The 22,580-nt window shown below is 32.2% G+C and overlaps 1 protein-coding gene across 3 annotated transcripts in view; it reads left to right on the forward strand.

Annotated features, from left to right (window-relative positions):
* The window catches only part of LOC139975669 (uncharacterized), a 39,454-nt gene that overhangs the window by 5,398 nt on the left and 11,476 nt on the right, over positions 1-22,580 (forward strand). For all 3 annotated transcript variants that reach the window (XM_071983769.1, XM_071983786.1, XM_071983779.1), the window contains exons 9-23: positions 352-460; positions 734-865; positions 1,286-1,580; positions 2,142-2,190; positions 2,855-2,936; positions 3,865-3,938; positions 15,296-15,981; positions 16,390-16,477; positions 17,315-17,391; positions 18,549-18,585; positions 18,973-19,073; positions 20,032-20,160; positions 20,914-21,062; positions 21,454-21,589; positions 22,109-22,225. In XM_071983769.1, coding sequence (XP_071839870.1) covers positions 352-460; positions 734-865; positions 1,286-1,580; positions 2,142-2,190; positions 2,855-2,936; positions 3,865-3,938; positions 15,296-15,981; positions 16,390-16,477; positions 17,315-17,391; positions 18,549-18,585; positions 18,973-19,073; positions 20,032-20,160; positions 20,914-21,062; positions 21,454-21,589; positions 22,109-22,225 — 2,261 coding nt within the window. The remainder of the gene's footprint in view (positions 1-351; positions 461-733; positions 866-1,285; positions 1,581-2,141; positions 2,191-2,854; positions 2,937-3,864; positions 3,939-15,295; positions 15,982-16,389; positions 16,478-17,314; positions 17,392-18,548; positions 18,586-18,972; positions 19,074-20,031; positions 20,161-20,913; positions 21,063-21,453; positions 21,590-22,108; positions 22,226-22,580) is intronic.

A 22,580-nucleotide genomic window follows, 5' to 3' on the forward strand; every position in this document is an offset into this window, starting at 1 on the left:
CAGAATTGTATAGCTTCACATAATTTTGATAGTATCCTTACACCTGAAATTAGCTTTCTTTTACAATATTGCAGAGCAAGAACTTTTTTTCTTTATTCCTGCAGTAATTTAACAAACCTTGTTGATGGTTGCAGAATTGTTGGTTGGCCTTGTAGAAAAACTTACATACATCCAGACCAGCGGTTTGATTGCAGTTGGTGACAGCAAATGCTATTGTTCTTTAGGTTGAAATAGTTACTTGAACCACCATATTATGGTATACATAAAGCATATAGTGTGAATAAACTACCATTGCGTTGCAATGTTTTGTTGGTTCCAAATTCTCATTGTTTGCTTTGATTTTCATTCTAGCTCCTGACATAATCCCTGATCTAAAACTCTTCAACAACAAAAATTCTGTTTCTAGTACTTCTGTGATGTTAGCATCAGCTGAAGTGGACACAAGGAATGGACCCATCAGGTATGCTAATGAACTTGTTATTAGGTATCAATTTTCTGAGAGCAGCTTAAAGTATGTGAAGTCTAGCCAACCCTAAAGTTACTTTCCAGAATGTTTTATCCAAATTCCTGTTGCCTCCATTCAGTTCATCGATAATTGTTAAGTAACCTTTTTTATATTTTTTGTGAGGGAAGATATTAAGTTTAATTCTAATGACAGAATTGTAATTTTGAAATGTATAATACTCTAAGTTATTATGTTCTGTCTCTATCGACATATCATTTCTTATTGTAGCTGTTATGAGTTTGTTGTCATGGAAACCAATGGCATCCTCTTAAGTAACCCAGATGAAGACATTCCTCCAGATATCGTGGTCAACCAACCCTCAGATGCTGGACTTCCATATCGTGCAGTAGTTTACAGACAGTGAGATATTCAGTTCTGTTCAATATATCTTCTGCAGGGAATTAATTTATCCTGTATCGCATAACAAATTTTAATTACTATTTCACAGGAACCATGAGAGACAATACGGCCTAATTTAAACGGCTAAATTTGAATCTTAAATTATTCCCTACTCTACAGTCTGTTTGTACATGTTCCTTGAAGTTGATTGGGACTGGTTTGTTTTAGTCACTCCATTAAATGTTTGATCATGTAGGCCCATGCTCTCAACAAAACTTGTAGTTACTTTGTCATTTAATTTAATTCAATCAAAATCTGCAGGTTATTCTTGCAAAGATAAATTTCTGGAAGTCGTTACTTCATTTTCTACAACTTTACAACTTATTGTGTTTGGATGGTCAGATATATAATTGTTCTGGTTTGATTCTAATTACTTTGCAGTGATGATGTTGTTTTCCTCCCGTATATCAGTATTGGGGGACAAGATGGGGTATCAACTGGGTGCCACCTCAGTGATAGCAATGTTATCATCAGGAGAGCTCAACCTGCAGAGCAAACCAGCAGTGGTTCTTCCAACGGTAGTCAAGTATGGTCTATTGGTAATAGACATACCAAGAAAAGGTCCATTCCATGGGGTTTAAATACTACCCTCCTATTAGCATCTAACTCACCTTTGAAGGAACAAACAAACTATGTCATCTTTCTAAGGACTTACAGTATCTTGGATGATGGCTCAGTAAGTGATCAATTCCTGACTTTATTGTTATACAAGAACAAGAATAATTTAAGCTAAAATGTCATGAAAAACAAAGATATTAAAACAGTTTCAAGTTTGTAACTTCAACAGCATGATAGTGTGTATGGTGTTTACCTACAGTTATATGTTCTAGGGTATATTAAGATCCATTTGTTCAAGCTTCATTGTGTTGGTGTTATTTATGTGTTGGTGTTATTTATTTAAAATGATGCATATATCTAAAAGTTAATCATTTTTTTTTTGCACAGAGAATCATTCATCATTTGAGAATTGTAAATATGAATATTTGCAATCACAGCATAATAATGTGGTATACATCCTAAGAGTTTGTAACTGATTGCAAGAAAAATACTGATTTAATAAGCTGAAAAAATAAATCAAGGAATGTTGCACCTGAATTTTGCACTAGCTATTACAGTAAATAAGCTGTGCCTGTTGGGAGGTTGAACGCTGTTAATAAGTAATTTTAGTAAACAAACTTTGGAATAATTGCTTTTCTCAAACTAGAATGACAATTATTTTTCTGTTTTTTGATTCCAGATTGTTTATATGTCCAGCAGATATCTCAGTGTCACAACATCCAATGCAGGTTTGCGGTTTGCCTTTATGAAAATGTTAACAGTGTTTTTAAGTGGGATTTTGAGATTCACTGTAATCACTCACAAAATGTTGAATATTGTAACAGCTAGTAGGTATTCAACATTTCATCTAGTTGAATATTGTAACAGTAAAACACATTTTCATCTAGTTGAATCTTTTTACAGGAGGTATTTAACATTTCCATCTACTTGTTAGTCAGATATTAATTGTGACGAAATAATTGCTTTAACAAGTTTTAAGCATAGCTTCTGTTACATTGTACCATGAAATAAGAAAATAAAAAGTTGTGTTTTGAGATTGCATAACACTACATTAACCCCCATCAATATTTCCAATTTACATACATTTGTACCTCTAGACACAAGATAATGAAATACTGTATTTTATTCTGCTATTTATAAACAAGCCTGAAGCGATGGCTGGGGTCAGCTGCTATAATCCCCAGGATCAATGGTCAATAGAGGATCTGGGAAAACATAGAGGGGCATAGAAAAATATGGGATCAAGAATAGTGTATTATCATTTTCATAATATACTCAAGGAAAATATCAAGAGTGTGAAAAGGGGGTGACTACTATCCTGGGCCTGGCCTGGCTCTGGAATCTTTGCTCATTAATCATCTTGTAATTATTATTTTATTCATTTCTTTCTAGGATTGGGCACTCTTTTTGTCATCATCATTGTCATCCTTGTAGTAATTCTACTCCTTGTTGCCTTCTCCATTGTGTTTATTTGGTAAGTTCATTTCATCTCGGTAATTGAAACTTGTCGTACCTTATTGCTTCAGGAAATGTACCAAGAAAAAGGTCACCTAGAGTTATCATCTTTACTGCCCATGTCAAATTAAAAAGAATGGATTTATAAAATGATCGTTTTGCTATCGGTGTTAAACATCAGTACTCAGGTTTCCAACCTTTATAAAAGTATTTTGAAACTTGATAATACTAACTCTACAACAATATCTTTAAAACAGCTGCAATGAGACTACTTGATGGCATTGCACCCTTTCAAGGTATTCCATGATATTTGTGCTGTTCTATGACACTATGATGGTTTTGTTAATAATGTGTTTCAACCTAGGAAAGGTATCTTTTGTTTTGTAATTCTTTTTTTAAACCATCTTTGTTAAAAAAAATTGGCAGAAAACTTTGTTTATATCAAGTGAACATCACTGAGCAGCCTTGCCTATCACATTGTTCAACGAAAAGAAATATTTATGTAAATGATTATGTAATAGAAATTTCACTTGAACGTATAAACCAATGAAATGTTTACTGTTTAATTTACTGCGATGTGGAAACAGGAGACTGAGAAGGGGCCACTCGTACTTGTATTTATGTAAATGATTATGTAATAGAAATTTCACTTGAACGTATAAACCAATGAAATGTTTACTGTTTAATTTACTGCGATGTGGAAACAGGAGACTGAGAAGGGGCCACTCGTACTTGTATTTATGTAAATGATTATGTAATAGAAATTTCACTTGAACGTATAAACCAATGAAATGTTTACTGTTTAATTTACTGCAATGCGGAAACAGGAGACTGAGAAGGGGCCACTCGTACTTGTATTTATGTAAATGATTATGTAATAGAAATTTCACTTGAACGTATAAACCAATGAAATGTTTACTGTTTAATTTACTGCAATGCGGAAACAGGAGACTGAGAAGGGGCCACTCGTACAAGAAGAAAACAATAAGACATGATGTAGATGCTACGTATATGAATGATGGTAAATTGAAACAGTTTGTATTATATTATCAGAATGTAACTTGTAGACAATGATGTAGATGCTACGTATATGAATGATGGTAAATTGAAACAGTTTGTATTATATTATCTGAATGTAACTTGTAGACAATGATGAAGATGCTACGTATATGAATGATGGTAAATTGAAACAGTTTGTATTATATTATCAGAATGTAACTTGTAGACAATGATGAAGATGCTACGTATGTGAATGATGGTAAATTGAAACAGTTTGTATTATATTATCTGAATGTAACTTGTAGACAATGATGAAGATGCTACGTATGTGAATGATGGTAAATTGAAACAGTTTGTATTATATTATCAGAATGTAACTTGTAGACAATGATGTAGATGCTACGTATATGAATGATGGTAAATTGAAACAGTTTGTATTATATTTTCCAAATGAAAACTTGTAGACAATGATGTAGATGCTACGTATATGAATGATGGTAAATTGAAACAGTTTGTATTATATTATCTGAATGTAACTTGTAGACAATGATGTAGATGCTACGTATGTGAATGATGGTAAATTGAAACAGTTTGTACTATATTATCCGAAAGTAACTTGTAGACAATGATGTAGATGCTACGTATATGAATGATGGTAAATTGAAACAGTTTGTATTATATTATCCGAATGTAACTTGTAGACAATGATGAAGATGCTACGTATGTGAATGATGGTAAATTGAAACAGTTTGTATTATATTATCTGAATGTAACTTGTAGACAATGATGAAGATGCTACGTATGTGAATGATGGTAAATTGAAACAGTTTGTATTATATTATCTGAATGTAACTTGTAGACATTGATGAAGATGCTACGTATATGAATGATGGTAAATTGAAACAGTTTGTATTATATTATCAGAATGTAACTTGTAGACAATGATGAAGATGCTACGTATGTGAATGATGGTAAATTGAAACAGTTTGTATTCTATTATCTGAATGTAACTTGTAGACAATGATGAAGATGCTACGTATGTGAATGATGGTAAATTGAAACAGTTTGTATTATATTATCAGAATGTAACTTGTAGACAATGATGTAGATGCTACGTATATGAATGATGGTAAATTGAAACAGTTTGTATTATATTTTCCAAATGAAAACTTGTAGACAATGATGTAGATGCTACGTATATGAATGATGGTAAATTGAAACAGTTTGTATTATATTATCTGAATGTAACTTGTAGACAATGATGTAGATGCTACGTATATGAATGATGGTAAATTGAAACAGTTTGTATTATATTATCTGAATGTAACTTGTAGACAATGATGTAGATGCTACGTATGTGAATGATGGTAAATTGAAACAGTTTGTACTATATTATCTGAAAGTAACTTGTAGACAATGATGTAGATGCTACGTATATGAATGATGGTAAATTGAAACAGTTTGTATTATATTATCTGAATGTAACTTGTAGACAATGATGTAGATGCTACGTATGTGAATGATGGTAAATTGAAACAGTTTGTACTATATTATCTGAAAGTAACTTGTAGACAATGATGTAGATGCTACGTATATGAATGATGGTAAATTGAAACAGTTTGTATTATATTATCCGAATGTAACTTGTAGACAATGATGAAGATGCTACGTATGTGAATGATGGTAAATTGAAACAGTTTGTATTATATTATCTGAATGTAACTTGTAGACAATGATGAAGATGCTACGTATGTGAATGATGGTAAATTGAAACAGTTTGTATTATATTATCAGAATGTAACTTGTAGACAATGATGTAGATGCTACGTATATGAATGATGGTAAATTGAAACAGTTTGTATTATATTTTCCAAATGAAAACTTGTAGACAATGATGTAGATGCTACGTATATGAATGATGGTAAATTGAAACAGTTTGTATTATATTATCTGAATGTAACTTGTAGACAATGATGTAGATGCTACGTATGTGAATGATGGTAAATTGAAACAGTTTGTATTATATTATCTGAATGTAACTTGTAGACAATGATGTAGATGCTACGTATATGAATGATGGTAAATTGAAACAGTTTGTATTATATTATCTGAATGTAACTTGTAGACAATGATGTAGATGCTACGTATGTGAATGATGGTAAATTGAAACAGTTTGTACTATATTATCTGAAAGTAACTTGTAGACAATGATGTAGATGCTACGTATATGAATGATGGTAAATTGAAACAGTTTGTATTATATTATCTGAATGTAACTTGTAGACAATGATGTAGATGCTACGTATATGAATGATGGTAAATTGAAACAGTTTGTATTATATTATCTGAATGTAACTTGTAGACAATGATGTAGATGCTACGTATGTGAATGATGGTAAATTGAAACAGTTTGTATGATATTATCTGAATGTAACTTGTAGACAATGATGTAGATGCTACGTATATGAATGATGGTAAATTGAAACAGTTTGTATTATATTATCCGAATGTAACTTGTAGACAATGATGTAGATGCTACGTATATGAATGATGGTAAATTGAAACAGTTTGTATTATATTATCCGAATGTAACTTGTAGACAATGATGAAGATGCTACGTATATGAATGATGGTAAATTGGAACAGTTTGTATTATATTATCAGAATGTAACTTGTAGACAACGATGTAGATGCTACGTATGTGAATGATGGTAAATTGAAACAGTTTGTATTATATTATCTGAATGTAACTTGTAGACAATGATGAAGATGCAACGTATATGAATGATGGTAAATTGAAACAGTTTGTATTATATTATCTGAATGCAACTTGTAGACAATGATGAAGATGCTGCGTATGTGAATGATGGTAAATTGAAACAGTTTGTATTATATTATCTGAATGTAACTTGTAGACAATGATGAAGATGCTACGTATGTGAATGATGGTAAATTGAAACAGTTTGTATTATAATATCAGAATGTAACTTGTAGATAATGATGTAGATACTACGTATGTGAATGATGGTAAATTGAAACAGTTTGTATTATATTATCTGAATGTAACTTGTAGATAATGATGTAGATGCTACGTATATGATTGATGGTAAATTGAAACAGTTTGTATTATATTATCTGAATGCAACTTGTAGACAATGATGTAGATGCTACGTATATGATTGATGGTAAATTGAAACAGTTTGTATTATATTATCTGAATGCAACTTGTAGACAATGATGAAGATGCTGCGTATGTGAACGATGGTAAATTGAAACAGTTTGTATTATATTATCTGAATGTAACTTGTAGACAATGATGAAGATGCTACGTATATGAATGATGGTAAATTGAAACAGTTTGTATTATATTATCTGAATGCAACTTGTAGACAATGATGAAGATGCTGCGTATGTGAATGATGGTAAATTGAAACAGTTTGTATTATATTATCTGAATGTAACTTGTAGACAATGATGTAGATGCTACGTATATGAATGATGGTAAATTGAAACAGTTTATATTATATTATCTGAATGTAACTTGTAGACAATGATGTAGATGCTACGTATGTGAACGATGGTAAATTGAAACAGTTTGTATTATATTATCTGAATGTAACTTGTAGACAATGATGAAGATGCTACGTATATGAATGATGGTAAATTGAAACAGTTTGTATTATATTATCTGAATGCAACTTGTAGACAATGATGAAGATGCTGCGTATGTGAATGATGGTAAATTGAAACAGTTTGTATTATATTATCTGAATGTAACTTGTAGACAATGATGTAGATGCTACGTATATGAATGATGGTAAATTGAAACAGTTTGTATTATATTATCTGAATGTAACTTGTAGACAATGATGAAGATGCTGCGTATATGAATGATGGTAAATTGAAACAGTTTGTATTATATTATCTGAATGTAACTTGTAGACATGATGAAGATGCTGCGTATATGAATGATGGTAAATTGAAACAGTTTGTATTATATTATCTGAATGCAACTTGTAGACAATGATGAAGATGCTGCGTATATGAATGATGGTAAATTGAAACAGTTTGTATTATATTATCTGAATGCAACTTGTAGACAATGATGAAGATGCTGCGTATATGAATGATGGTAAATTGAAACAGTTTGTATTATATTATCTGAATGCAACTTGTAGACAATGATGAAGATGCTGCGTATGTGAATGATGGTAAATTGAAACAGTTTGTATTATATTATCTGAATGTAACTTGTAGACAATGATGAAGATGCTACGTATGTGAATGATGGTAAATTGAAACAGTTTGTATTATATTATCTGAATGTAACTTGTAGACAATGATGAAGATGCTACGTATGTGAATGATGGTAAATTGAAACAGTTTGTATTATATTATCTGAATGTAACTTGTAGACAATGATGTAGATGCTACGTATATGAATGATGGTAAATTGAAACAGTTTGTATTCTATTATCTGAATGTAACTTGTAGACAATGATGAAGATGCTGCGTATATCGAAGGATGGTAAATTGAAACAGTTTGTATTCTATTATCTGAATGTAACTTGTAGACAATGATGAAGATGCTGCGTATATGAATGATGGTAAATTAAACCGGTTTGTATTCTATTATCTGAATGTAACTTGTAGACAATGATGAAGATGCTACGTATATGAATGATGGTAAATTGAAACAGTTTGTATTCTATTATCTGAATGTAACTTGTAGATAATGATGTAGATGCTACGTATGTGAATGATGGTAAATTGAAACAGTTTGTATTATATTATCTGAATGCAACTTGTAGACAATGATGAAGATGCTGCGTATATGAATGATGGTAAATTGAAACAGTTTGTATTATATTATCTGAATGCAACTTGTAGACAATGATGAAGATGCTGCGTATGTGAATGATGGTAAATTGAAACAGTTTGTATTATATTATCTGAATGTAACTTGTAGACAATGATGTAGATGCTACGTATATGAATGATGGTAAATTGAAACAGTTTGTATTCTATTATCTGAATGTAACTTGTAGACAATGATGAAGATGCTGCGTATATCGAAGGATGGTAAATTGAAACAGTTTGTATTCTATTATCTGAATGTAACTTGTAGACAATGATGAAGATGCTGCGTATATGAATGATGGTAAATTAAACCGGTTTGTATTCTATTATCTGAATGTAACTTGTAGACAATGATGAAGATGCTGCGTATATGAATGATGGTAAATTGAAACAGTTTGTATTACATTATCTGAATGTAACTTGTAGACAATGATGTAGATGCTATGTATATGAATGATGGTAAATTGGAACAGTTTGTATTATATTATCTGAATGTAACTTGTAGACAATGATGTAGATGCTACGTATATGAATGATGGTAAATTGAAACAGTTTGTATTATATTATCTGAATGTAACTTGTAGACAATGATGTAGATGCTACGTATATGAATGATGGTAAATTGAAACAGTTTGTATTATATTATCTGAATGTAACTTGTAGACAATGATGTAGATACTACGTATATGAATGATGGTAACTTGAAACAGTTTGTATTATATTATCTGAATGTAACTTGTAGACAATGATGTAGATGCTACGTATATGAATGATGGTAACTTGAAACAGTTTGTATTATATTATCTGAATGTAACTTGTAGATAATGATGTAGATGCTACGTATATGAATGATGGTAAATTGAAACAGTTTGTATTATAATATCAGAATGTAACTTGTAGATAATGATGTAGATGCTACGTATATGAATGATGGTAAATTGAAACAGTTTGTATTATATTATCAGAATGTAACTTGTAGACAATGATGTAGATACTACGTATATGAATGATGGTAAATTGAAACAGTTTGTATTATATTATCAGAATATAACTTGTAGACGATGATGAAGATGCTACGTATGTGAATGATGGTAAATTGAAACAGTTTGTATTATAATATCAGAATGTAACTTGTAGATAATGATGTAGATGCTACGTATATGAATGATGGTAAATTGAAACAGTTTGTATATATTATCAGAATGTAACTTGTAGACAATGATGTAGATGCTCCGTATATGAATGATGGTAAATTGAAACAGTTTGTATTATATTATCTGAATGTAACTTGTAGATAATGATGTAGATGCTACGTATATGAATGATGGTAAATTGAAACAGTTTGTATTATAATATCAGAATGTAACTTGTAGATAATGATGTAGATGCTACGTATATGAATGATGGTAAATTGAAACAGTTTGTATTATATTATCTGAATGTAACTTGTAGATAATGATGTAGATGCTACGTATGTGAATGATGGTAAATTGAAACAGTTTGTATTATAATATCAGAATGTAACTTGTAGACAATGATGTAGATGCTACGTATATGAATGATGGTAAATTGAAACAGTTTGTATTATATTATCTGAATGTAACTTGTAGACGATGATGAAGATGCTACGTATGTGAATGATGGTAAATTGAAACAGTTTGTATTATATTATCTGAATGTAACTCGTAGACGATGATGAAGATGCTACGTATGTGAATGATGGTAAATTGAAACAGTTTGTATTATAATATCAGAATGTAACTTGTAGACAATGATGTAGATGCTACGTATATGAATGATGGTAAATTGAAACAGTTTGTATTATATTATCTGAATGTAACTTGTAGATAATGATGTAGATGCTACGTATATGAATGATGGTAAATTGAAACAGTTTGTATTACATTATCTGAATGTAACTTGTAGACAATGATGTAGATACTACGTATGTGAATGATGGTAAATTGAAACAGTTTGTATTACATTATCTGAATGTAACTTGTAGACAATGATGTAGATACTACGTATGTGAATGATGGTAAATTGAAACAGTTTGTATTCTATTATCTGAATGTAACTTGTAGACAATGATGTAGATGCTACGTATGTGAATGATGGTAACTTGAAACAGTTTGTATTATATTATCTGAATGTAACTTGTAGACAATGATGTAGATGCTACGTATATGAATGATGGTAAATTGAAACAGTTTGTATTACATTATCTGAATGTAACTTGTAGACAATGATGTAGATACTACGTATGTGAATGATGGTAACTTGAAACAGTTTGTATTATATTATCTGAATGTAACTTGTAGACAATGATGTAGATGCTACGTATATGAATGATGGTAAATTGAAACAGTTTGTATTATATTATCTGAATGTAACTTGTAGACAATGATGAAGATGCTGCGTATGTGAATGATGGTAAATTGAAACAGTTTGTATTATATTATCTGAATGTAACTTGTAGACAATGATGTAGATGCTACGTATATGAATGATGGTAAATTGAAACAGTTTGTATTACATTATCTGAATGTAACTTGTAGACAATGATGTAGATACTACGTATGTGAATGATGGTAACTTGAAACAGTTTGTATTATATTATCTGAATGTAACTTGTAGACAATGATGTAGATGCTACGTATATGAATGATGGTAAATTGAAACAGTTTGTATTATATTATCTGAATGTAACTTGTAGACAATGATGAAGATGCTGCGTATGTGAATGATGGTAAATTGAAACAGTTTGTATTATATTATCTGAATGTAACTTGTAGACAATGATGTAGATACTACGTATGTGAATGATGGTAACTTGAAACAGTTTGTATTATATTATCTGAATGTAACTTGTAGACAATGATGTAGATGCTACGTATATGAATGATGGTAAATTGAAACAGTTTGTATTACATTATCTGAATGTAACTTGTAGACAATGATGTAGATACTACGTATGTGAATGATGGTAACTTGAAACAGTTTGTATTATATTATCTGAATGTAACTTGTAGACAATGATGTAGATGCTACGTATATGAATGATGGTAAATTGAAACAGTTTGTATTATATTATCTGAATGTAACTTGTAGACAATGATGAAGATGCTGCGTATGTGAATGATGGTAAATTGAAACAGTTTGTATTATATTATCTGAATGTAACTTGTAGACAATGATGTAGATGCTACGTATATGAATGATGGTAACTTGAAACAGTTTGTATTATATTATCTGAATGTAACTTGTAGATAATGATGTAGATGCTACGTATATGAATGATGGTAAATTGAAACAGTTTGTATTACATTATCTGAATGTAACTTGTAGACAATGATGTAGATACTACGTATGTGAATGATGGTAAATTGAAACAGTTTGTATTATAATATCAGAATGTAACTTGTAGACAATGATGTAGATGCTACGTATATGAATGATGGTAACTTGAAACAGTTTGTATTATATTATCTGAATGTAACTTGTAGATAATGATGTAGATACTACGTATATGAATGATGGTAAATTGAAACAGTTTGTATTATATTATCTGAATGTAACTCGTAGACAATGATGAAGATGCTACGTATGTGAATGATGGTAAATTGAAACAGTTTGTATTATATTATCAGAATGTAACTTGTAGACAATGATGTAGATGCTACGTATGTGAATGATGGTAAATTGAAACAGTTTGTATTATATTATCTGAATGTAACTTGTAGACAATGATGTAGATGCTACGTATATGAATGATGGTAAATTGAAACAGTTTGTATTATATTATCTGAATGTAACTCGTAGACAATGATGAAGATACTACGTATGTGAATGATGGTAAATTGAAACAGTTTGTATTATATTATCTGAATGTAACTTGTAGATAATGATGTAGATGCTACGTATGTGAATGATGGTAAATTGAAACAGTTTGTATTATATTATCAGAATGTAACTTGTAGACAATGATGAAGATGCTACGTATTTGAATGATGGTAAATTGAAACAGTTTGTATTATATTATCTGAATGTAACTTGTAGATAATGATGTAGATGCTACGTATGTGAATGATGGTAAATTGAAACAGTTTTTATTATATTATCTGAATGTAACTTGTAGACAATGATGTAGATGCTACGTATGTGAATGATGGTAAATTGAAACAGTTTGTATTATAATATCAGAATGTAACTTGTAGATAATGATGTAGATGCTACGTATGTGAATGATGGTAAATTGAAACAGTTTGTATTATATTATCTGAATGTAACTTGTAGATAATGATGTAGATACTACGTATGTGAATGATGGTAAATTGAAACAGTTTGTATTATATTATCCGAATGTAACTTGTAGACAATGATGTAGATGCTACGTATGTGAATGATGGTAAATTGAAACAGTTTGTATTCTATTATCTGAATGTAACTTGTAGACAATGATGTAGATACTACGTATGTGAATGATGGTAAATTGAAACAGTTTGTATTATATTATCTGAATGTAACTTGTAGATAATGATGAAGATGCTGCGTATATGAATGATGGTAAATTGAAACAGTTTGTATTACATTATCTGAATGTAACTTGTAGACAATGATGAAGATGCTACGTATGTGAATGATGGTAAATTGAAACAGTTTGTATTCTATTATCTGAATGTAACTTGTAGACAATGATGTAGATGCTACGTATATGAATGATGGTAAATTGAAACAGTTTGTATTATATTATCTGAATGTAACTTGTAGACAATGATGTAGATGCTACGTATGTGAATGATGGTAAATTGAAACAGTTTGTATTACATTATCTGAATGTAACTTGTAGACAATGATGAAGATGCTACGTATGTGAATGATGGTAAATTGAAACAGTTTGTATTATATTATCTGAATGTAACTTGTAGACAATGATGAAGATGCTACGTATGTGAATGATGGTAAATTGAAACAGTTTGTATTATATTATCTGAATGTAACTTGTAGACAATGATGAAGATGCTACGTATGTGAATGATGGTAAATTGAAACAGTTTTTATTATATTATCTGAATGTAACTTGTAGACAATGATGTAGATGCTACGTATGTGAATGATGGTAACTTGAAACAGTTTGTATTCTATTATCTGAATGTAACTTGTAGACATCGGACGAGTTTCCAATGTAATGTTATGTTTCCTGCTGGATACAGGTTTAACAGAAGTTCATTATTTGACAGTTGGGACCACTGTGTAGAGCTCTTGATGTCTCACAAGAATTACTTTACATACACATAGTGATGTTCGCAATGGAACATCTCCTAATATTAAATGTAACCAGAAATAAATTTCTGAAGCAATACTGGTTTTGTAAAACTAGGTTGACCTCTACTGTGGTGCACATCTATCAGTAAGAGCACTAGATCTCATTATAGCATTACAAGAGTGAAGAGGTGAACAATTCAAGATATATCACTTTTTCATTACAATTAACACATGTCGACTATAAAGGCATAAATACTGACTGCAAAGGGTATAAGACTAACCGTCTGTTAATTGCACCTTCCTGATGGCATTGATGTGTTGCTTTCTGGTCACTTCGCCCAACAACCATTTCGCCCAACTGCCATTTCGCCCAACTAGCATGGTCAATTCGCCCAACCAGCTTGGTCATTTCGCCCAACCAGCATGGTCATTTCGCCCAACCATTTTTTTACTCATATACAGTCAGAATAATATCACTTTTTCTATTTCACCAGTTCAATTTGATTTTTTTTGGGTTATATTACTTCGTGGTAGGTAAATAAAGTGATATCCGTTCGATATCGATCAGAGTCTGAGTTATTTCGGTTATATTATTATTACACTACTTTAGGCGGTTACGCATACAATGGAAGTTATATTATTATAAAAACAAAGGGTAATCGGTGTGGAATAATATCACTTCTTCTATTTCACTAGTTCAATTTGATTTATTTTGGGTTATATTATTAAATTGACCAATATTGAAGAATAAAATTTTTGATCAATGTTGGTCGCAATGACCAGCAAGGTTGGGTGAAATGACCATCTGGTTGGGCGAAATGACCAACAAGGTTGGGCGAAATGGTTGTTGGGTGAAGTGACCAGCTTCTGATGTGTTGACTAGAATGGCATAAAGACTGACTGCTAAAGATATGAAACTAACCATCTTTTAATAGCACCTTGCCGATGGCAGTGATATACATCACATGGTTACAAATTTACTTATTTTTATTCAATAATAAAAACAAATAAAGCAACAAGTATATCATTTTTGTCTTACAGAAAGAAAGCTCTTAACTGAAGGTACACATCACAAATGTAATGTAAAAAGAATTTTGGAGTACCAAAAACAAGTGATAATAATCATGCTTTTTAATTGAAAGTGTTCAGATTGCATACAATTAATTTAAAATATGTATTTTGTTTTGATAACACTATAAAGGGTACACATACAATCAATTTAAATATGTATTTTGTTTTGATAACACTTTAAAGGATACACACCATCTTCATACCTGTCCTTACCAAACTACTACTCAGCTGACTCTGAACAATTACCATACATGCCGATGGCACCAGTCAATGCTGACATACCGATGGCACCAGTCAATGCTGCTGCTGAAATCCATTCAAAGGAAGGCAATGACATCTCAGGGAGCCATCTCAAGCCTGCAACTCATAACGATGACCAATCTATACAAGCATCTGTGGAGAGTGACCAGAATACTCCCGACTTGACAACAACAGCATCTGATCAGAGGCCTGATCCTCTCAATAGTGAATTGGATACCTATGGTCTAAGTGATAGACCTTCGGATGGTGACACCAGTGGGATGGAAGGAAAATGTAGTGTCATAATGGATATTAATATTCATGAGCAAAATAGTAATGACTCTCTCAGTGAGCAGGAGGAAATTGCTGGCAGGGTTGAGCAAGAAGAAGCAGCTGTGATTGAGCCCAACGATGATGAAGGTGATGGGATCGTGGTCCACTCTTATTATGAGGACAGCAACTATGAAGAAATACCTAATGGAGTGAGAAAACATGAAACAGATGACTATTCTCATAAATTATACAATGATTGGGCAGAACTGACACATACAAAAGTCTCAGAGCTACAAAGTTATGTCGAATATAGGAAAAGATTAGTAGGTGCAAACAGCTTAAGACATGAATTTGCAGTAAGTATTTTGTGTCATTGAAGTATTGTCTTGTACTGAATGTTGAATAATAATTAGTATGTGAATTAATTGAATTGATATATATTATGCCAAACCAAAAACTACATGAAATTCCTGATGGTAAAATGAGTTAATGTTTTATGATAATTGTTTCATTATAGCATCTACATTTTACCAACTAGAAGTATTCTTTACTAATTTAAGTCATATAAATTTGGAATTGTAGAGTTCAAACAGCATCTGTTACTGTTTTCAAAATCTAATGTCATCATATTGGGCCACATTGGACCTGGCATTAAGTAAGTTCCCTCCTCCTCATGTTAGCCAGCTGTCAAGGAGCACAGTATAAGAATTATTAAGATATGCTAATGAACTTTTTAAACAAAGTTGCCTTCATTTTGCACTTAGATGTTACCCCAGGGACAACAAGAGCCCTGGAATGTGGCAGTGAAACCAGAAAATCTACCCAAAAGTCCATTTCCTGATATCTTGCCATGTAAGTACTTTATGTTTTTAAAACTTTTTTCTTAAATTTGTGTGCTTCATATCAAGGTGGGGTTATGAACTGTCAAGGAAGGGGGTGGGGTGGGGGGGTAGGTATGAAGGTGGGGGTGGGGTGTGAAGGTCCCACCTTCTCAGGGTACCAAGGTTGGGGAGGGGCAGGTATCAAGGTGGGGAGGCGCATTGAGGTGGGGGAGGGGCAGGTATCAAGGTGGGGAGGGGCATTGAGGTGGGAGAGGTGTAGGTATCATGGGGAAGGGATATCTAGGTGGGGAAGGGGTAATAAGGTAGGGGAGGGGCAGTTTGAGGTGTTATGTCCTCACAGGAGTGCTGTAGATTAAGAGCAAAGATATTGTTAGTGGTAAAGGGAATAGGTAGTGAGCACATACTTGGTTGAATGTTTGGGGACAAGTGCACTGTGTATTAGCATTAATCATTACCAAGGGCGTAGGAACCGGGGGGGGGGCTGGGGGGCGCTTTGCAAGTAAGAAAACCCCTTTTTCATTTCATCTAAGGCCAGGTGAAAATGAAAAATTATTTACAAAATGGAGTGGGTGTTGAAGTGTGCTATATTGCAGCAAATTGCATCTGAGGCCACCTGGAAATGCAACCCCCTCCTCTTAGACCCCTCCCCCAGGCCGGCCATCAGTCTTCAGCCCCCCCCACTCAAAAGTACCTTCCTACGCCACTGATCATTACAATAAGCATCTCATTGTATTACAAGCATATATTATATTATTATATTAAAAAGTTAATATGCAAGAGAGACACCAATGATTCTTCAGGAATATCTATTGTTTTAATGTTCTTTCTGTCTTTCCTACTATACCAGATGATTACACAAGATTAAAGCTTCCCAAATTAACAAACGATCCATTCTCTGATTTCTACAATGCCAGTTTCATCACGGTAAATACTGTTTTGTATTCATTTATCTCTGTATCCTCTCATTTATTCAATAAAACTATTGTCTACAGTAGCTGTCTTCTCTGCTTCAACCTTCCTGCTGCATATTCATAGTGATTGGGAAGTGCATACTTGATATCAAATAATTGATATCAAATTATGGACTTTGTGAAAACTTTGTTAAATCACCAAACATGGTATAATACCAGTGTGGGAATGAAGCAAGTTTAAACTGAGAATTATAGGATCTTTTTTACTTTTGCAAAAGACTCTAAATTCTTCTTCTACATCTTCATATGAATGCAGTCGTATTGCTGCTTCAATGGTCTTTTTTTGACTAGATTATGACATTAACTTGCAAATTAACGAGTGATCATGCAGTTAAGTAAGTATATAAATTTCAAATTTTACCCCAATATAATTAGTTTGTATATTTGATTACTGTATTCTTGTATTGCATAAATAATTAAAATTAAAATTAAGATAGTAGTTAGTAAATATGACATAAATAATGTCATTGAACTGCAGTCTGTATTGACTTTGAACAGTGAGTTTTGATCCATTATGTGATATAGACTAAATATTGTTGTTGTAATGCTTTAGCATGACTTGCTCCTACCATTAAACTATGTTAATAGTACTTGGGTCAATTATTTCAATCATCATGCATGCAACCCACCCCATCTCCCTCCCCACCCAAACCCTTTTTCATATTCATATTTCTTGATGATATAACTACTACCTTATCTGGATTGAATTATTTGTAGTTGACTAGGAATCATGTTGGAAAACAATAAACTTAGAGAACAATACATTTCAGAGGTATTGCCAGCTCACTCCCAATTTGAGAAATGTAAAAAAAAGAGTGAAAGTAATATGTCCAGTCAACAATCATGTGTCAAACATTTATGAAATGAAGTGATGTTAATTTGGACACAATATTGAGACACAAAAATAAGCCCCTCCTGTTAATGAAAAATAAAAATATATGGACAAAAATAACCACAAAATGATGGTGAATGACCTGTGGAATAAAAATAAATTCTCCCTGATTTGGTTTGTGTTGAGGAAAGTGCAGCAATATTATTTAGTCATATCATTCACCCATTGTAAAATGCAAATTAACATAATTTTCTTGAATTCATTTTTCTCCAAAACAGGATCAGTTCAACAAAACAACTTTCATTGCAGCTCAGGGTAAATACATTCAATTGATTATTTCAGATTAAGCAGGACAGGTAAGGGGATGCATATCCTTTGTTTAACTTTTTGTTTTCATCCCTTTTGTTTAGAAGGATAGTAAATACCAACTATTCAATAAAGCATGTTATATCAAATATAATATATAATATATGATAATAACCTCCTTTCTCTTTAAGGTGAGAATGTTTATGATTGGAAATTGGCTTAGAAAGTCCTTTAAAATGTAAACACCCAAGAGCTAATACCTTATTTGGAGCTTATTTATCAATATACTGCTACTTCAGGGAATATTAAAACAAAAGGTATAAGATCATTTACACCAGGAAAAATATTTCAGTGTGATGTTTCAAACTCTGTGAAATGATTTATATTTGAATATAGGTCCATCATCTGATACAGTTGATGATTTCTGGAGAATGATTTGGTTGGAGAAAGTGAAAGTTATTGTCATGGTAACCAGTTTACAAGATGAAGCCGGGCAGGTTGGTTGATTAATATTTTATCTTGCAATTTTGTTCATTTCATTTACAAGTCACTGTCTTGTCCAGCTGAAATAGCTTGAGTGAGATTAATAATCCTGGCATGCACCAAACTATCAATGGAAACTGTCGTTTTTGTCCTTGCCACCATATGCCATCATCTGCCATCAGGGTCATGTCAGGTCAGGTTTGTGGCATATATCCTGGTTGAACGGAGTCACTGGCTTGACTCCAGTAATGAAATAATGCTGGTAGTGACCCTTGACTAGACCTCAAAATAAATTGACCATTTTCAACTCTGGATTATGATCAAATTTAAAGAATTGCACTCCACACAAAGATCCAGATAAAAAATATCAATTTTTCAGTAGTGGAATCCAGGAGAAACAGATAGTGAAAAGGTGAAGAATGGAGGTGACGATAGAGTTAGTAATGGGTTGAAAATGAGTCATTTGTGTGCTGATTTATAAACCAGATAATTAATTGACTGACAGAATGGCAAGGCTTTTTGTTTGGTTGAGTTGTATAAAATGACACTTGCATGTGGTAGTCAGTTTCTGTCGATGCTAACAATAAACACTAAACATGTTGCATTTACTCAACATTAGATTACAACTGACCAAACTGAGACAGACAATGTCATGATATTATCAATATCTTATATCTACATCAATCTATATCAATATCTATATCAGTATCTAGCTCTAATGAATTTGTCTCCAAGATACTTTATGATGTTAGTATTGATCACATGCTGACTGGAGTTCAGAGCCAGTTAAATTACTGTTTGACTTGTTCTTCACCATATTGCCTATAGGCACTATAGTGAAGCAAAGAAATGAATTACTATGAGATCGTATTTTGATTGAATGGTTGAATCATTTAATATCCTAGTCAATATTATAAACATAGCTGGTTAATGGCTATTTCCTATACTGCAGTGGTCTATTCTCTTATTCAGGATCTTTGTTACCAATACTGGCCAGATAGTACAGAGCAGACGCAATCGTTTGGCACAATCACAGTTGAAGTGGAGTCCATCGCTTCCTTTGCAAATTACGAAATTAAAAAGTTACTAGTCCAGAAAGAGGTAACGTGTGCTTCAAGTAGCTTCCAGTAAATGCAGACTTTCTCACTTGAATGGCTAAACATATTTCTACTTTTCTGTAGAATTCTGTGATCTTAATTTTTAATCATATAGTTGTAGCTGAGGTAAGAAATGACACTCTCCTCCCCTCCCCTCCCCTACCCCCTCCTGCCCCCCTCCTCAAATAAACTTGTGCCTGAAGACACACTTAACTTTTGCAACCACATCATCATTTGCCCTCCTTTGGCAATAAAATTATTGATCATATATAGACACCCTGTAGGACATTTTTTAGTATTTCTTGTTTATTCTTTAAAGGTTTATTTAGTGTGGCATGTACTTCAGTTTGTAGTAGGGTGGTGACTAATATCTTTTGCTATCCATGGCTACTTTACGGTTTTATCCGCCCTACATATCCAAGCTTCTCCTTAGATTGTGTACTTTGGCTTCACTCATCCCTAGCTAATCCATTTTTCTTAATAAAGTCATAAAGGCATTTTATAGAAAAGCTGCAAAGTGATCTTTATTTCACATGGAAGTGATTAAAAAAAAAATACCCATGGTCTCTTGAGTTTATGTAGCAACAAGAACCATTAGCTATTATTAATGTGCAGTATCAAGTTAAATTCTCCCCTAGGGCAAAATAATTTTGTCAGCAAATACATTAGGGCATGTCCTTCCTGACTGTTTCTCTGTTTGAAATTTATGAACGGTAAATGGATAGCTATAATCAAGACATAATTTTCTCCTTTTCAGGATGGGGAAGCCATATTGGTCAGCCAATTTATTTTCCTATCCTGGCCTCATCTGAAGGTCCCTAAAAAGATGACTGCTCTCTTGTCCTTTGTGAAGATGGTTAAAGATGGTCAGAGAGCAAACCAGGTCCCTCTCCTAGTCCATTGCAGGTATTCAATTGCAGTGTCTGTGGTCACTTAATCTTTCTAAATGTCATAGCAGGTGGTTGGACTTGCAGCATATTTCAAGTGTATTGGTGAAAGAACATTTACTACCAACATAATACATAGGATGTTAAGTATAAAATTGTATATTTTGTATCTAATTTAAGTAAAAAAAAAATTCCATAATTTTAAATCTCTTTAATAATACTTCATTTTTCTGAGTTGTTTAGGAACAACAAAAAATGAAACCTTGATAAAAATGTTAAATATTTTCTGAACTCAGAGGATGACAGACGAGGACTCTGCTTACTGATAGAAACTTAAGGAAAAATGTGGTCTTTTCCGTGAATTATTTTTTTATTTGTTCTTTCTTTTAAAATGATTTATTACTTGTCAGTGATGGAGCTGGTGCCACTGGGACATTCCTAGCCATATATTGTCTCTTGGATGACTTATCAGATGAGAATGAGATCTCTGTCTTTGAATTCGTGAAGAGAATGAGGAAGAATAGGATAGGAATGGTGCAGTCAGAGGTAAATCATTAATTCAGTTTTAATTAATTAATTAATTAAAACAGATTTGTTAATGGTTCTACATCAAGTTTGGTTTATGCTGTTCAGTGCCAGTCGTTTAGTTTGAGTAGTGATTTCTACCTTGCAAAGAATAAAATAAAATATGAGTTACATCTATTTGTTTATGATTTTTACCCTGTAAATTACAATATCAATCTGACAAATATTCTGAGCTACCAGAGTGGTGAGTATTGCATCTAATTCAATTTGTTTGTCAAGAATTGATGATTATTTGATAAAATAATATACCAGTAGGATGTCTTGGTTTGTTCAAGTACAATCATGTGAGTTACACTTGCAAGTTTTGCTAGAATTGCTAACATATTTGAGGTGCGTTACTGAAGGTGGGTGCATTGCATTCTTAATATTCAAGGTGACTGGCAGTACATTAGGACACTACGTACCTTACTCATATGATATACTCTTCATTACACACTAATGTTATTTCATAATGTTTGACATTTTTTATTATTATCGCAGGACCAATATATGTTTGTGTATGACATTTTGCTGGAGGAGTATCTAACACCCAAGACAGAGCTAACACACCAAGAGCTACTGGACATGAGAGAAGATCAAATGGTGTCCGAGTTCCAGGTATTAATGTCCATCCACAAATTCATTGATTTCATCAGTTATATCAAAAGTTAATTCCACTTTATACTTCTTGTGGATGGTAATGTGACTAGTTTGGGAGTTTTACTATCACATTAATGTTCGTGTTAATTCAGTTTGCCATTCCGAGTCTCATTAGAGTATTAAGTCAGCTACTAAAAAAAAATCACTAAATTAAGCACTTTATGGATGAAAATATCATATTATATATGAATCTCCTTCTTAATCTAGCTGGTCACCCTTTGTTGGAAATACTCCGTTGATGAAATATCAAACTCTTCCAATAAAACAGTATTTATCTTTCTCTTCTGTTGTTCCTGTCTTTGTTGGTATGTTG

The sequence above is a fragment of the Apostichopus japonicus genome, chromosome 2 (genome assembly GCF_037975245.1).
Source record: "Apostichopus japonicus isolate 1M-3 chromosome 2, ASM3797524v1, whole genome shotgun sequence".
In the NCBI taxonomy this organism is placed as follows: Eukaryota; Metazoa; Echinodermata; class Holothuroidea; order Aspidochirotida; family Stichopodidae; genus Apostichopus; species Apostichopus japonicus.